This window comes from Phyllobates terribilis, unplaced genomic scaffold (assembly GCF_046119375.1).
Source record: "Phyllobates terribilis strain yellow unplaced genomic scaffold, ASM4611937v1 Scaffold_9__5_contigs__length_417890890, whole genome shotgun sequence".
Lineage (NCBI taxonomy): Eukaryota > Metazoa > Chordata > Amphibia > Anura > Dendrobatidae > Phyllobates > Phyllobates terribilis.
Window position 1 is genome coordinate 87,288,183 of NW_027362769.1, and position 17,715 is coordinate 87,305,897.

At 43.0% G+C, this 17,715-nt stretch overlaps 1 protein-coding gene across 3 annotated transcripts in view; it reads right to left on the minus strand.

Annotated features, from left to right (window-relative positions):
• Positions 1-4,818, minus strand: part of AGAP1 (ArfGAP with GTPase domain, ankyrin repeat and PH domain 1) — a 457,154-nt gene extending 452,336 nt beyond the window's left edge. For 2 of the 3 annotated variants that reach the window (XM_073646713.1, XM_073646712.1), the window contains exon 1: positions 3,392-4,817. In XM_073646713.1, the coding sequence (XP_073502814.1) occupies positions 3,392-3,554 (163 nt within the window). In that variant the 5' untranslated portion in view covers positions 3,555-4,817. Of the gene's footprint in view, positions 1-3,391 lie in introns of all 3 variants that reach the window. The other variant, XM_073646711.1, reaches the window with a different exon arrangement.
• Positions 4,819-17,715: the final 12,897 nt, after the last annotated feature.

Sequence of the window (17,715 nt, forward strand, 5' to 3'; positions counted from 1 at the left end):
ATTGTGACAGAAAGTGAAATCCTCCTTTATCACCATACATAAGATAATTATTAATGGTAAACCTGTACATTGTAAAAATAAATATGGCTGCAGCGGATACCAATGGACAAAATGTCATCGCAGGAGGCTGGGTGTAAGCCAGACGAGTATGATCCCAGACAAGGAAACTTCAGCAAGTATGGGATATTATTATTATTTTACTTTGCGGCAATTTATCTTAGATTCTTGCAGCAAACAAATTTGAGGAAGCAGATCAACTACGTGAGACCTTACCCACGCACCTTATTCAGACGGCCATACTTTCAGTCAATATGCATGTAATAAACAACTCCTGCACGTATCGCAACGCAGTCACACGGAGCTGCACCTGGATTCACATGGTCACACAGCAGCCATATTTTACAATCCATCTTACCTCTGAAATATTTGGCATAACTGCAAGTCTCCTGATCCGAGCCAACACCATAACATCTACCTATCTGGCAGTTAGCTCAGGTCAGTATAGTGGCAGCCGGACCCGAAATTGTGGGCATAACACGGACCAAATTGCAGCCGCTATACGGTCATGTGATTGGGCCGCAAATCTGCAGGCTGCCTTATGTTGTGCCGCAGCTTTCACTTCATTCATATGTAAGCATGCCTATAAAATAATTTATATCCACTAGACATTAACATAGGAATAATTAAGAGAAACCTAAACATTCTAAGGATGCAGTCAGACGGCCGTCTGAATCGAGCAGAGATAGGAACGCTTTGCACGGACTGGCCAGCGGCTCTCCCAACCAGAGCGTGACAGCTGCATAGAAATACATGAAGCTGTCAGAGGTAGCCATACACTTTATGGCGCATTACGATGTGCTGATTTTGGCCCGTCAAGGGACCTTAACAAGCGCCAATCGACCATATACAAGTCCATTGGAGCTCGCCTACCGGCCTATTCACCCATGCTGACAAACAATGTTGGGGACAATTGCTAATATGAACATTCTGTCCCCATACAGTATCATTTTATCGGCAGCACATTCCCTGTTTTCACAGTATGATGTGCTGCCGATATATATTTTGATATGTTTTTTTTTGACGGCAATAACAAAACAATCAAATTTCTTGACAACTTATCATTTTGCTCTTTCGTCTGGTGATCACCAGCATGTTTACACAGGTCGATCATTGGGAATGAGCACTCCTGCTGGGATGAAAGCATTAAGAAGTGAGTAATCGGCTCTTTTTGATGCGGCCAATTACAGTAGGTGGCTGCCCAAAAAGGCCAACACTCTGGCCAGGATCTTAAGACCTTTTGCTCCTAGCCATGATGGGGTTCTTAGGCACAGAGTTTGGACACCTATCCACCACTAACACAGGTCTCAGGTGAAATGCTTTTTAAGTGTGCTTATAAATCATTGATCATAACAGCACATTGTATGATGTAAACAGAACATCTGCTGCTGAGAACAGTGATATTCTATTAGCACAGGACGATCTATTAGGGCGCAGTCAGATGGCCATATAAATCGGACTGAGATCGGACTGCAATGCACAGACTGGCCAGCAGCCAGTCCCAACCCGAGCGTGACAGCTTCATGTATTCCCATACAGCCATCACGCTCAGATGGGGATAGTTGTGGCCAGTCCGAGCATGGCAGCCCAATCTGGTGTGTTGAGTTGACATATGAAAAACTATGCCATACTCCACTGAATGTCATGGACTATATCAGGAAGAAAAAAAAAATGAATATTATATGTGTAAAGATTTCCAAACCACAGCATTAAAAAACAGTTGAGAAAACCGCTTGAAAACAAGTTTCTCTGCCTTTCATTTTTTTCGTAAAGCATTTATACAGAACAAGTATTGTGACAATGCAAGACACCATACAGAAACATACAGATGAAAGTCTGAAGATCTTGGTCCTTGCTCAGACTGCGTTTCACGGACGTCCAAATTTGGCTTAGGCCGCATTCACACATCCGTTTGTCACGGACCGTGATTTACTGACTTGCTGTGGGTCTCCTGGCCTGAACGATACAATGTCATATCGGTCTACAAGGCTGCTGAGTTCAGGTCAAGAGACCCACAGCAAGTCAGTGAATCACGGTCCGAGACAAACGGATGTGTGAATGCGGCCTAATAAGTCAACAGCAGAGGCTTTATGTGCAACACACTATAGGCCACTGATATATGCACCGAGAAAAAAAAATATCACAATGTATACCACTTATGACAGGCTGTGCCATATACTGTATACCGATTCAGAGTATTATGAGTATACTGTGCATAGACCGTTCTATGAAATAGTATAGACTATGTTTTTAATAATATTATTATTCTTTTTATTTACCTTTCTATGGAATAGTATAGACTACCACATTATTTTATACTTCTTGGGTATCCCCAGAATCACAAGAGGACACCCTTTTGGTCTACGTAGGGTAGAAGGATCCCTATTGAATCGATATGTTTAGAGTATATACTGGCAGCTTCTCCTACTTTACACTCTGAAGAGCTATACCAAGATGTGAGCACTTCCTAAATCGTTTAGGCCTCACCAAGTATACTTTCAGGCATAATCTCCCATGAGATCTGACATTGGATGGAGAGACAACTGCATGCTGGACCAGATAGTTGCCTAAACTATGACGCCTAAAGAATATATGTCACACGAGGCAGGAGAGCATGCCTGGGGGTCCACTTTAATCCTGGAAAGCATATTATTAGTAGCAGATATTAGACCATTTATATATCTTATGTAAATGGTGTGCCATATTAAAAAAATATGCACATGTGAAGCAAAATGTATGTTGAACGCGAGACAGAATATCAGAGTTAGTCCTAATATATTCAAGACCATGCACAGAATAATGGGAGTTCACAGCAAATATTTACAGCAATCTGCATTCCTCCGCTCCCACGGATGCGTACAAAGCATTGTGCTCACTTCATACTTTTTATGGAATTGTTCTTTTAACAATGAGCAAATGGAGCAGGCTAGAAAGCCCAGGGGACAGAAGCATATCCCAGCCCCCATGTGTTCACATACCAGCCCAATCTAGACAATATACTGCAAATAAAATATTTATAATGTACTACGGAAAAACACACAATATTTATAATACACAAATGTAGCAATATACACTCAGTGCTACTTCATATAAATACAGATTTCTCCAGAGACAATGGGTCATCTGACAAGGAAGGGGAAGAATCACACACTGAAAGATATGGTGCATGATATTGCACAGTGACAGCATTGATTGGGTTAATATTGGAAGTACAAAGTAATGAACATTGATGTGTGTAGGAAAAAAAAAACAGTAACCTAGAATTCTTTTTTCCAACCACAAAGAAAGCACACATCACATTCTAGGAAGGTGTTCACACACACACCACACTTACCTTCTATGGCTATAACATGCTCCCGGATTTGGTTCTGCAGTGCAGGTTCATCAAGTCGCTCCAAGAGTTCATATATTGAGTAGATATTGGGGTGCACAGATTCAAATCGCTGGATTTCAGCCCGAATGGCCGCCGAGTTGGCCAGCTGCTGCTGGTAGTTCATCTTTCCAAGGCTGAGGAGGGCCTCACATATCCAGCCTGGGGGTGCAATGTAATATATGTAGGATAGATATCAAGCAGAGTGCCAGAGGGCAATGATCAGGAGGGGACAGGGGTTAGAAAGGACCAGAAAATACAATTAGAAAAGCATACAGGGATAATGCCTAATATACTATATACTGGCAAGAAAAATTAGGACATTGAAATTGTAGATGTGAAGATCTTGAATGTGTTTTCATTAGGAATACAAAAGTCCTGTGAATGGATGTGACAGCTGAGGTATACAGGACACATGCTATATACACAGTAAGGTCATATGAGGGGCATGGCTGCAATATGACAGACATCTAATCATCTGTTACAGTACAATACAGACAGATCTGGAAGATCTAATCCAAGGCAGTTCTGCTAAAGTGATGCACATGGATAACAATTACCTGATAGAGGCCAGTAGTGAAGATGTGGCTCAGGATATCTCAACTGGTACTGCAAGATGACAGTATACAGGGAAGGGGGGTGGGGGGTCAAAAAGAGAATATGAATGAGAGGAGGACCTATCTTATGGATGGCACAGTGAGTACAGGGAAAAGAGATGAATATGTATTGGGGAGGCAACCAGATGAAAGGCAACAGGGAGGGCAAGCAGAGTGGAGAGGGGTCATCTGATGGACACCACTAAAGAGGAGTGGTAGGAGGAGGAACAAGAGTCAGTGATGGAATTGGGTAAGCTGGGGTGTTCAGAGAAGTGCAGGGCAGTAAGAGGCTTAGAGAACGTTGGGGGTAATCTGATGGAACGTTGGGTGTATAAGGGTGATCTGATGGAACGTTGGGTGTAATCTGATGGAACGTTGGCTGTAGAGAGAGGATGATCGGATGGAACGATGACTGTATAGGGGTGATCGGGTAGATCTCTAGGTGATGGAAGTGATCTAGTAGAACGTTGGCTGTATGAGGGTGATCCGCTGGAAGGTTGGCTATAGAGGCGGTGATCCGATGGAAGGCAGGGTGTACTAAGGAAAGCACAGGCTTCAGCCGGCAGGAGGAAGCAGTCTCGATCTTTCAGCTTTCCATGCTGTAAGTAAGCACAGCCTGTCCGTCACTCCGGGTGATGACTGTCTCCGGTAAGTGGTGGAGCTTCCAGTACCGTTTACCCGGCTATGTCTCTCTGTTCCCTGCAAGACGGTGTCCCGATCCTGCTGTGTTTTCCTCTCTTCCTCCGTGAGTCTCTTCCCTTCGCTTCTCCTCCTCCTCTCAGCCTCTCCTTCCTGTCTCCTCCCCCACACTCGGAGGGTCTCCTGCAGCACTGACACTGGAGCAGTCACTCAGCAGACACTCTCAGTGTCCAGGCTGCCAACACTTCTGCACCGTTGGATCTTCACACTATAGGACAACCCTGTATGTATGGACCAGGAACTGTGTCTAAACTCACATATTGAAAGCTGGATTTAATGGATTTTCCATAATTGTCTTTTAATTGCACATGCTATAAAAGTGTAATGGGGAGAGGGGATGGAGTAGACAGCTGAGCCCTGACAGACTACAGACATCAGCAGCTCCATCCCAAGTTCCATCAGTTTTACCTTAAACAAAGTAAAAAAACAAAACTGCAGCTGCACTATTTTTTCCGGTATTATGGCGGCCCTCGAAAGGATCCCAATATAGTTAATGGGGTCCATCTGACCAGGTTTTAGACAAATTGTGGCCTTTGGTTAAATTCAAAGTGAGTACTCCAATCCTGAAGTACTATATACATTTATATATATGCATATATATATGTGGCACCCCAGGGATCTGGTTTCCACAATAACAGCAATGTTATGTCTGAGAGCAGGTGGGAGGTCTCTTGGTCAGGAATCCTATGCATGCCACACCTCCTGCCCAGTCCTGGGAGGGGAAGAACTTCCCCTATATAAACCTAGGGCTGAGGCAGGGTTAGTGAGTAGAGAAGAAGTAGAGACAGAGAAAAGAAGCAAATATAGGAACAGAACATCAGTAGCTCTGTGGGAGCAGTGTTACAAGGAGTCAGGGGCTGGCAGCTGCAGAGCTCGCCCTGACTGAGAAGATTTCTTACCGGACCCGGAGTCCGAGGCTGTGGGGACTAACTCCTACCCAGCAGCAGAATCCGTCAGGCAGGGGATTCCAGGTCCTCTGGCCAAGAAACCCGAAGGCACGGTCACACGCATGGGACCAGCACCGCCGTCGTGGAGCGGAAGCTACTAGAAGGCCCCGAGTCACCGGCCATACGGGTGAGCACCACACGGTACACTCAGGGACGTGGGCTACTTATACCCGCCTCTAGCAAGGTAGCCAGAAGAGTACAGTTAGTTTGGGAGGCCTACAACTCCGCCTGGCCAGGGGAGATCCCATCTGCTCAAGGACTGACCAGGCCCCAATCGCTAGCCAGTACTCCGGGAGGGTCTATCTTTGTCACCAGTAAAGACCCTGAACTACACCGTACCGTCTCCGAGTGGTTCCTGCTACCCCCATCATCCACGTCGGCTGCCCTGAGGCCATACCCCTCCCGTTGGGGGTTATACTATCACGCTGCACAATCCTACCACCGGCCTCAGCGGTCTGCCCTGCAGCAGCAGCTCCTTAGCTGTACTCAACGGGTGGCGTAGTCGTCCAACATCTACCGCTGATACATCGCCGCTCAGTTTGACTCCCTGGGCACGGACCGGGTCACCGCCACGAGACTACAACCCTCAACAGATCCGGCTCCGGGTAAGCTCCCGCGTGCGCAACGCAGCGCGACACAGGCCCAGGGGCGCGTCATATACACACACACACACACACTATATACTGTATAAATACACATATACTGTATGTATATATACACACACACTACATACTGTATATATACTGTATATGCACACATACACTCACTATATATACACACTATAGTATACACTATATACTGTACTATATATATATGCAGTATAGACACTATACTGTATACATATACTGTATATACAGTATATATATATATACACAAATACTATATACTGTATTATCACATTATACTATATATATACACATGTATCTAAGGGGTAACATTTCTCCTTGCGGAGAGCGACATGTTATGCTTGTCATGGTGAGGAGACTTTTAAAGCCGCAATGCTCCTCTGGGAAATATGCAAATTGTAGCTCTCCGCAAGGAGAAATGTTACCCCTTAGATACCAGTCTCACGTCTCTCATCCAGCCAAACTAGATCTCGCACTTTCCACTGACGAAGGCCAATACCCTGAAACACAGTGGCTGCAAATTGAGTCTCTGGTTTATATCCTAAGTCATGTGATAAGGCTCCTTAAAGGGTCACTATTGATTTTTAGGATTGCTACTTCCTGAAGGTGGCACTAGAGTTCTGGTCCTCTTCCTCTCTGAAGAGACAATTTACTACACACACACACTATACAGTATATATACAAACTATATATACAGTGTAGGCAAAAAAAATCTTTACAAATTTAACGAAACCACAAAATCTTAACATTCAAGTGTTTTATTGTGGATATTTCGTTACAATTAGAATTTCATCATTAATTAATATTAGTTAGTATTTACATTTTACTAAGCCAGTTTTGCTATTAGACCGTTTTTGATCATCTCCCCCATTGTGTGCACTTTTAAGAAGTGAAATCATGACGCAGATTTTACATGTAACATTTTTTTTTTGCCGCACTGTATATACACATACATTCACCTTCATTTTACATCTGTCACTCTTCATTTGACAGGTCCCTCTTTACGTCCTCTCATTCCGTGACAGTTGTGGAGGTCAAATATCAAGAAGAGGGGAACAGACTGGACTGGAGACTGCTTCCTGTCCTGTCTTCAGACTGCCATGCTATGACCCCGGCCCATTCCCCACTCTCAGCCTCTGAGAGCGTGACATTCTGGCACTACAGAGGATGCGCAGCATATAAGTAATGCTGTCCATCCTCTATTCATTTCATGGAGGGGCTGCAGAAGCAGAGGGCCCCCTTTGTGGATGGAACCGCTGGGGAAGTAAATTGTTTCCCCAACGTAAGGCCATTCCTGTATCTAACTGTTCGTGTCTGTCATAGGACGGTAATAATATTTCTTGCAGATCGGTTTTTCTGCACCTACAATATAGCAGAACAGAAAAATGGAACTACTAACACTAGTGTGAACCTAGTCTTTCAGTCACAAGTCTCAACCCAAACTATTGACCGTTATGATAAATTATTATAATACTGATAGTTCGAGTCAGAAAACCCCAAATGGAGCCACAACTTATGACTGTAATGGGAATGCTATAATAGTGAGCCTCCTGGAGTCATTTCAGCTCTGGCATCTTTACTAGGCCTGGTGAACTTACGAGGCATACTGACTAAGGCCTCATTCACACGCCGAGTTTTATCGTACTAGTGATATCACAGATTGCACTCATACCTATAATAATGTGGCCATTCATGTTTGTCACTTTTCGTGGAACGATAGCGGAGACATATCCAATCTTGATCCGAGCTTCAGATCAAAATCAGCAATGCAAGTCAATGAATTTGTTAAAGAAATCGGACAGCAGTCCGATGCCATCCAAGTGCGGTCAGACTTTCAAGAACTGATAGAAGCTGGAGACACTTTTTTTTTTCACCTACTAGAAAAACTAATAAAAATGGGACCAAACTGATGAAGATCGTTGATGAAGCTCAGTCTGTTTTTCTCATGTGTGAAAAAAACTGACGTATGAATGAGCCTTAAGCCTCAACACCAGAATGTCACGGTACCTATTAGCACCCAGTATGCAGGCACAGAAGTGGAGACCCGCTACCACGAAGGACGGGACTGGATACGGGACCATGGCAGCGGAAACTAAACTGCTCATCTCCAAATACAACCTTTGGGAATCAGAAAGGAGCTGATTGTAGACTTGCTGCAGATTTTCAAAGCATCACCATGCGGCGCCCAATCTGTTGTGGAGATGCTGTGGATATTTATTACTGATTTTATCAATTTCAGTGCAACGGGTGAAACTTCAGCTAAATTTACATGTATAGACGCAGATTTGCTGGAGACTAAAGGCGGATTTAGCAGAATAATATTTACACAATATGTGAACTGAGCCATAAACTCTACATTGTATTCCAGGTCTGTAAAAGCAAGAGACAGAATAATATAAGCCAAATTATGGGAATTTCACTAAACTGAGATATTAGAAATTTAAATAATACATTTTATATTTAGGTAATGCTATCTAGAAAAGCTAGTTATGGCATGCAGATATTTTCCGAAGCATAAGGAAATTACCACAGTGAGTAAGTAAGCTTTACCTCATCATGCTGACAAGTCTGTGTATAGCAGCCCAAGGGCTGGATATCCTATGGCAGGAAAATCAGATGTAAAGCTGATCAGGTAGAGTTAATTAAAAATGGCATCTAGAGTTTCACAACCATTCTCTGCAACTTTCACCTATAAATCCTATTCATATAAAGTTTAGAGTTATAGCAAATGTCAATGTTATTTCTTGACATTCTTTCCCTTAGGCCACGGCCCCACTATCAGTATTCAATCAGTATTTTTTCTCAGGAGTGGAAGCCAAAACCAGGTGAGGAACAATCAGAGAAAAGGTATAATAGAAACAAGTCACCAATTCTACATTTATCACCCGCTCATGAGAAAAAATACTGACCAAATATTAATAGTGGGGCCGTGGCTTTCTTTCGTGATTTGAACTAACAGCATCGTAGATCCCTGTGCTTCTGTTCAGTAAGGGATTATGGGCACAGAAACTGACCCATATCACTTCCCTATGAAACTGGCCTACAGCCCTGTTCACAATTTTGTTAAGAGGGTCTGCAGCGCTATTCTTGCTTTTAGAAATACTGAAACCTTAACAGATTACTTTTGAAAAGAATTCCAGCACAGCTCTCATGGCTCCATCATAAAGGGAGTTCCTTCCAAAAATTACTGAATGCGCTTGGCCACAGATTACACCTCATGTATGGAAACCAGCTTTTCTGCAACATAATGAGCGTGCTGCGGATTTGGAAATCTGCAACATGCACATATTTTCACTTAGATTTTCTACTGCTACGAGCGCATTGTGTTTTAACGAAACCCATTTGCATGTATTGTAATGTAAATTGCTACGGATTTGCAGTGCAAATTCCACTACATCTGGAACCAGCCTAAGGGTACAAAAGGCAGAATAGTGAGTAAAGGCTGATCTTCAAGATCAGTGATGCTGGAGAGATGTTCAGACAGTAGGGTGTCCTCACCAAAGGAAAGAAAAATGCCTCCAGCCTCCAATAAGAATCAGGAACTGCCACTAGTGCTAAGCCAAGGAAGCAGCTAGTACTGAAGGCAGCCACCCACCAGCTAGGCAGCAGAGGTGACAATTGGGCATCATCCCCGTTTCATGATTGCACCAGTTGGCTTGCCAAGAACAAAGTTCCTTAGACTAAGTTCTCATGAGCGTATAAAAAATCATCCGCGTTTCATCCAGAAAAAATGGTCAATTTCCATCTCTATATGCAATCCGTTTTTATACATCAGTGGTTATTAAAGGGGTTGTCCACTACTATTGAAAATAGTAATTTTTATGATGAATAGAAGCTTCTTTGTAAATAGCGCCACTCACAGGCAGAGGAATCTATCACTGGCCGCTCACAGGCATCACGTGACCTCCCGCTGCCGCCGGCTCTGACATCCGCTGACATCACGACAAGTCCAGGCTGCAGCCGAGGGTCCCTCTTCCACGTTCTACCGGTGGCTGCTGGGTTGTGGTGCGGGGTTAACCCACGCGTCACACCCGGCATCCACTGCGCGCTCTCCCTCTCCCCATTCAGTGGGAAAGCGCGCGGTGGATGCTGGGTGTGACGCGAGGAATAACCCCAACAACCCAGCAGCCACAGTGGGGACCCCAGTGCTGAGTAATGCCTCACTTGACGTGACGTCAGCCGGGGGTCACGTGATGCCCGTGAGCAGCCACCGATAGCGCCGCTCACAGGCAGAAACAACAGAGGAAGGTAATTACAAAGAAGCTTTTCATTATAAAAAATACATTGGGCTATTTTCAATAGTAGTGGAAACCCCTTTAACATTTTCAAGACCAGTTTCCTATGTTAAAGAATTGCAATTTTTCCGTAAAATCCGGATGCTAAACGCTTGATTGATATGGGATCTGTTTGTTTTTGCGTACATATAAACTTGATAGGACGAGTCTCATCCGAAACACAGAAGAATCTATGCTGTCATTTTTTCATACATAGATTCAATCTGTGAATAAAAACACTAATCTGAACAGCCCAATTGAATAACATTTGACCAAGTGCTAACAGTTTGTAAAACTCAATAAGAAAACATGGTTGTGTGAACTTGGCCTTACTGTGAGTTGCCTGCAGCCGTGGATAGTGAGTGTCAAGTTGCGGCTTGTAAGATGCTGGCCTTCCTGGAAGCCTTGGGCCATTATATTACTCTTCCACTGGTAAACAGAACCTTAGCAAACGGAGTCTGGTAATTTCATGCACCGGTAGCTGGCCACCCACTCGATTCTGAACAGGAGGGCACAGCTGGCGAGCATTACATATCTACATTTCTTAACACCAAACCCACGGCAGATTACTGTACAATGCCCATGAAAAAAATGAGAGCAAAAATTGGGGAATGTACAGATTTTCAAATCTATAGCTTTAATTATGTTGTGAATATGCAGGGTCTTCATACGAGATCTGTTCATGCCTCAGAAATGTTTCTTGCTTGTTAGTGGTAATCAAAATGTCCTGTATGCTCAAGTTTTAAAGCGCACCTGTCAGCAGGATTGTGCTTAGTAAACCACATACACTGTCAGGTGGGCTCCGTTACACTGAGTAAAATGATACCTTTGTTGATGAAATCCGTCCTGTGGTTCTTTTATAATCTTTATTTAAAGTTCTTCCATAATGAGATGCTCGTGCTCTGGGGCGGGGCTGTAACTGGTGCTCTCATTATGTATTCCTATCTCAGGCCTTGACAGGTCACTGTGCTTTCAGTGACCTGCCTACTATTTTAAATATTGCATTGTAATTTCTCTGCCAATTTGAAATTTACATCCCCCAAAATGGCTGCGGCGGCCCACGTATGCGCAGTAGCAGCTTTTGGTTGCCGAGAGATGCTACTGCGTGGGCGCCATTTTGCTACAGGAAAAATAAACTTGCCTGCAGCAATATGACCCCCGCCATCCGCGCAGTAGCATTTCTTGATTTCCGAGAGATCCTACTGCGCATGCGCGGCGCCACATTGCTGCACCCAAATTCTTTTTCCAAAAGCAAATTGGCGCGTGCGCAGTAGCATCTCTCAGCAACCAAAAGATGCTACTGCACATGCGTGGGCCGCCGCGGCCATTTTGGGGGAATGTAAATTTCAAATTGGCAGAGAAATTACAATGCAATATTTAATATAGTAGGCAGGTCACTGAAAGCACCGTGACCTGTCACAAGGCAGAGATAGGAATACATAATGAGAGCACCAGTTACAGCCCCTCCCTAAAGTCCAGCCCCAGAGCACGAGCATATCATTATGGCAGAACTGAAAATAAAGATTATAAAAGAACCACTGGATGGATTTCATCAACAAAGGTATCATTTTACTCAGTGCAACGGAGCCCACCTGACAGCGTATGTGGTTTACTAAGCACAATCCTGCTGACAAGTGCGCTTTAAGATTTCCTTTCAATGTAACTAAGGGGTGTACTCCAACCCCTGAAAAATAAACCCATAGCATTATCGCTCTTCCACCAAACTGAACAGCTGGCACAATGCAGTCAGGCAGGAAACGTTCTCCTGGTATTCACCAAACCCAGATTCATCCATCAGATGCCAGATAGAGAAGTGTGATCTGTCACCCCACAGACTATGTTTCCACTGTTCCAGAGTCCACTGGTGGCAGCTTTACACCATTCCATTCAACACTTGGCATTGTGCTTGGTGATGTAAGGCTTGCATATACCAGCTCAACCATGGGCACCCATGCCTTGAGGCTCCAGATGCAGTTTTTGTATGTTAACATCAGAGGAGGTTTGGACTCAGTTATGGAGCCAGCAAAGAGTTGGTGACTTGTCTGTCTTCAGCACTTGGGAGACCCCGCTCTGTAACTTTACATGGTCTCCAGTTCTTGACAGAGTTGCTGTGCTTCCTAAACGCCTCCACTCTTTAATAATCAGTCACAGTAGATCGTGGCATATTTAGGAGGGAAGCAATGTCATGAAAGGATTTGTTACACCGGTGACTCCTATTACAGGACCGTGCTGGTATCAGTGAGCGCTTTACAACGAGCTATTCTTTCACGTTAGTAAGGGCAGATGGCATGGTCGGAGCAGGATGTTATACATCGGGGGCAATGAGACTGAATAAGAAGGATGAATTTAATGAAAAAGAGCTTTTGACCAAATAGTGTATATGAGGAGTGTCAGCCTTTGTGATTGCAACACTGTTCCACTTCATAGCAGAGCCGCAATACCACACACGACCTGTACACAGGAGGGGTGCTGTGATTTTGATAGAAGGCAGCCATATTGTTGTTTTTTTAATCTTGGTCAACCACTATATTAGGCTATGTGCACACCGTGCATTTTTTTTTTATGCGGTAAATCCACGCAGATTTGGCCCCAAAAACAGATTGCAAACCTTATCCCAGCACTTTCTATGACATTTTGCAAAATCTGTGCACATGATCAAGAATTTTTCTTACAGAATTTCATGTTCGTTAAAAGAAGCAGCATGTCCATTCTTTGTGCGTTTTTCCTATACAAGCATTGGAAAAAAACCACATAGCAAAAATGCTGCAGATTCTCTGCAGCGTTTTTTGCTGCCAAGAGGTGCAGAACCTTTCAGAAATTTCAGCAAGCAAATCCTGATCATGCGCACACCGCCTTAGAAAGCTTGAAAGGGCTGTGCTCTTCTTCTAGCTTCTGCAGCGCACTGCTCATCTGTCTCCTGAGTAGTTGTCGGTTGGGATTAAAGTAGGTCGGTTCCAGCACGCTTTGAACTAAAGAGCCTGTAAGTGCTGCGCTCCTTGTCTAGTATATTGGTCACCGCTGATAACACTTCAGTGGTGGCCGGCTGCCTAGGCAACGAGCAAACTATAGAATTAAAAATGCCTGTTATTGAGAAAGGAGGGGAATTTTAATGAGTAAATAGGAAAGTTAATGGTTTTTAAAATGTTATCTAACCTGGGACAATCCTGACAACTGACATCTATAAATGTGGGGTGACTGGTGGGCAGGACCCCTCACCTTCACCCCGGGTGTTATACTAGGTGGTGAAGGTGAGGGTAACTTTCTCTTGCAGCTTCCTTCCCATTCTCCCTCCCCAGCTACAGACATGAATCACATAATGTATGAACTAAACTCCCATTTTTTTCCTTGCAGACAGCGGGGAGGAAACGTGAGCGTGTCTGATGCACGAGGCCGCCCATGCACGCCTTTCATTCAGAGATTTCTATCCCCCGCAGCCTCTCGCTCATTCACCTGCCTCACACTGCACCTCACCCCGCCCGCAGCAATGGATAAGTGACGAGCTCGCTCCGCCCCTGCCCTTTTTATACTGCTGCGACTCATTGGCTTGCTGTTAAAATCACGTGATCAACTCCTACGTCACGCAACGAGCTAATGGGAATTATGGGAGTTGTAGTTTTGCGGCTTTAAACAGCTTTGATCTATGACCAATAGAAAACTACGAACCCCAGAGTTCCATAGCTCTGCCGCTGGTTGGAAAAGTGTGAAATAAAATATATTATAAAAGCAGCTACTAGTTCACTATAAAAGACTTCTCTCTAACAGGCGGTCATTGGTGTCAAAACCGAGTAAACTAATTTACCGCCAATGTTAACGTCAGTAACTGATCGTTGGTACTAGCGCCACCTAGTGGCAAATCATGGCAGTGTATTGCTAAATTTCTTCCTGCATTTTATTATTTTCCCCTCCACTCGTTTAAATATGGCCATAAAAGCCCCATAAAGTTGGTTGGAAATTGTGAAATCTGCAGAATATCGCATCATTGGGTGATTTTTCCACATCCTGTGAGAATGTACCTATAGGCCGAGTTCACACTGAGTTCTTTGAAGGGGAAAATGTGGCAAGTTATTCAAGAGGAATCTGCGTTGGAGAACGCTGATTTTTTGGGGGGAGGTTTTTTCTTTTCCCTGAAGCTTTTCATAAAGAGGTTTCTGAGGCGTTTTTTTTTCATACTGTCTTATGGAGCCTTTTGATTTGACAGTTTCAGGTTTGGAGCGGATTTCATGAAGACTCCACCTCGAAGAAATTTCTTTCAGATGTGGTTTTGGAAAAAAAAAAAAAAGAAAAGTAATTTCTCCAGTGGGAAGAATAGGATTGATTAGGAAGAGCATTCAACATGGATTGTTATGTGGATTTTGGAGCAGATTTGCTTTAAAATCCTCCTCAAAAACTGGGTGAGAACCCAGCCTCAGGTTATATGCACGCGCTTTTATTCAGACTGGCGAAACCGCTGAGTTTCGAGAGAGGGAGATGCTTCAGGAAACGCTCCTTTTCTCTGGCGTTTTTATTTTCCCCGAAGTGTCTTTTTTAGTCATTTTCCTGAGCACTTTTGCAACGTTTCTGACCAAGGACGGAGGCTTTTTGAGCGTTTTCCCACCATGTTTGGGACATTTTTTTTTATTTTTACTGCCGTTTTCCACATTTTTTTTTTTTTTAAATCCATTCAACAATGAAGAAACCGCAAGCGGTTTGTGAAACAACAATGCTCAAAAAGACACCCGGGCTTCTTTTGAGTTTTCCCATTGACTTTCGTATCGAGAGTCTACAGAGTAGAAAAGCCTGAAGAATGATCAGGTCACTTTTTTTTTTTTTTTTTTTTAAGGCCGATTGGTGTTTTTAAAATCCTGAAGGGGCTAAAAAAAAGTTGAAAAGACTGAACGTGTGCAGCGCAAAGCATTTTTACAGTCTTAGGCTATGTTCACACATCATGTTTTTTTTCTGCATTCATTTTCTGCCGCAAAACCTGATCTCTTTGTTGCTGTTTTCTTGCTTTTTTTGGGTGCGTTTTTTTTTTCATCGTCCTTTTGTCTCTGTTATGCATGTACATAAAGTTCAATGAAAAAAAAATCTCATTCTGGTTTATGCACAAAAAAACGCTGAAAACGTAACACCTGTGTTTTTGGTGTTTCTTTTTTTCTACCACCCATTACTTCCTCTATTTTTCAAAAAACCATGCAAAGCACAAAATCTTGAACAAAAAAAAACAACCCATGATGCGTGCATGAGATTTCTGGAATCGCATAGATTTTGCTGGCACTGCAAAATGCAGCTGAAAATTTGCATAAGAAAAGCATCAAAAAACGCTGATAAAACCATGATGTGTGAACATAGCCTTAGACTGCGTTTTTACTTAGTCGAGAGAGAGCAATTCGAAGTCATGGAACAAAAACATCTGCAACTTGCTGCCACGCAACAATTTTTAGTGCTCTGATTTTGCTGTAAAGTTAACAGATACGTTGCACACAAATCACATTGCTTGAGACTGAAGTCTATGGCACGTGTGTTGCATGCGACTTGCGACTGTGCTGCAGAGTGTCGCAGGTGGCAATGCGACACCATAGGAAGCCGTTAGATGCGATATTGCACCGTGTCATTTCAGCGTCACACAACACGTCTCCGTGTAGCTCCAGCCTTAGTTGCAGCTTTTTCAGTCGAGTTCCCTCGGCTTGAATTTACACAATTTTTCAAGGAGGATTTTGAAGCAGATCTGCTCCAAAATCAACATAAAACACAGTTTCAAAATACTCTTCTACTTTGCGTTTTTTTGTGTTCTGCCATTTTTTGGGGGATTTCGTTATTAAGGCAGTCACTGAGCTTTAAAAATGACCTGGTAACTTTATTCTGCAGGACTGTCGAATAACTAATACCAAATTTAGAGGGTTTTTTTTATTTCAATTTTATGACTTTTAAAATCATTTTGAACTTTTCAAAAACTTTTTGGCTTGTGATGCCATTTTCTGAATCTTTCAGTTGATAGAGCTGTGTGAAGGCTTGTTTTTTATTTTTTTGCAGGGTGAGCTATGGCTTTTATTAGCTCCATTTAGGGGTCCATTGATCGCTATTTATTGCATTCGTCGGTGGGGAAGTGAGGCTTGAACTGAAACATCAGTCATTCTGGTGTTTTGAGTTTTTCTTCTGCTACATCAGATAGTGTTATATTTCGATAAATATGCCATAGTTTTCTGCCCCAGATGGACGTACCTTTGAAGGTATAGTCACATGTAGCAGATTTCTTGCAAAAAATTCTGTTAAATCCTTCCGAAAGGGGTTCGGTTGGTGGTAAGCACGTAGATGTCGGCTAGTCTAAGGCCTCATTCACATGTCAGTCATTTTTCTTGTATGCAAAAAGCGGTCTGAGTTTCAGCAGTTTGGTCAGCCTCATCAATTTTTCAGATTGGAAAAAAATAATAAATAAATGTAGGTTTCTCATAATAAACAGTCGGTGAAAAATGGACAACACAAGGATGATTATTTTCATGGACCCATAGACTTGCCTTGGTGAGTTTGATCCAAGATTCGGATCACAATCGGACATGTCTGTCATTTTGTGCTGACCACTTGCAAAAATACACAGATGTGAAAACAGCCCTATAAACTATGGAAACAACGGATAGAACTCGTGCGAGAAAACCTGACATCTGAATGAGCCCTTATTCAGATGACCCATCACCTCCACAACACAATAGGTTAAAAAGGAATCAAGGAGGCCAAGGGTCTCCTGAAGACCCCTGTGTCTGCATTGAGTGTACTTCATTGAAGCCCAGCATGTGAACAACAGTGTTGCAATGTATTGTATGAGAAGGTTCAATAAAAAAAAAATTCAAAATCACTCCTTCCAAATCATAAATAATTAAAAAAATAAACAGATTTATTCTGGTCCTTCCCTATATTAGATCAGAGTCTGAGAGCAATGTGTTAAATGTCACAAGTCAATGCAAAATTTAGCAGATATTGCAACTTTTTATGCATGCTACTTGGTATAATGTTAGAAAACAGCAGGAGACCAATGTGTCAAATGTCGCACATTAATGTCGAATTCTGCCCAAATTGCTAATTTTTATGCATGTTAAAATCGGTTGCAACAAATGTATTTCTTCCATCCCTTTTAAAAACTGGCTACAAACTGTCTGTAATATGCAAACGTAAGTG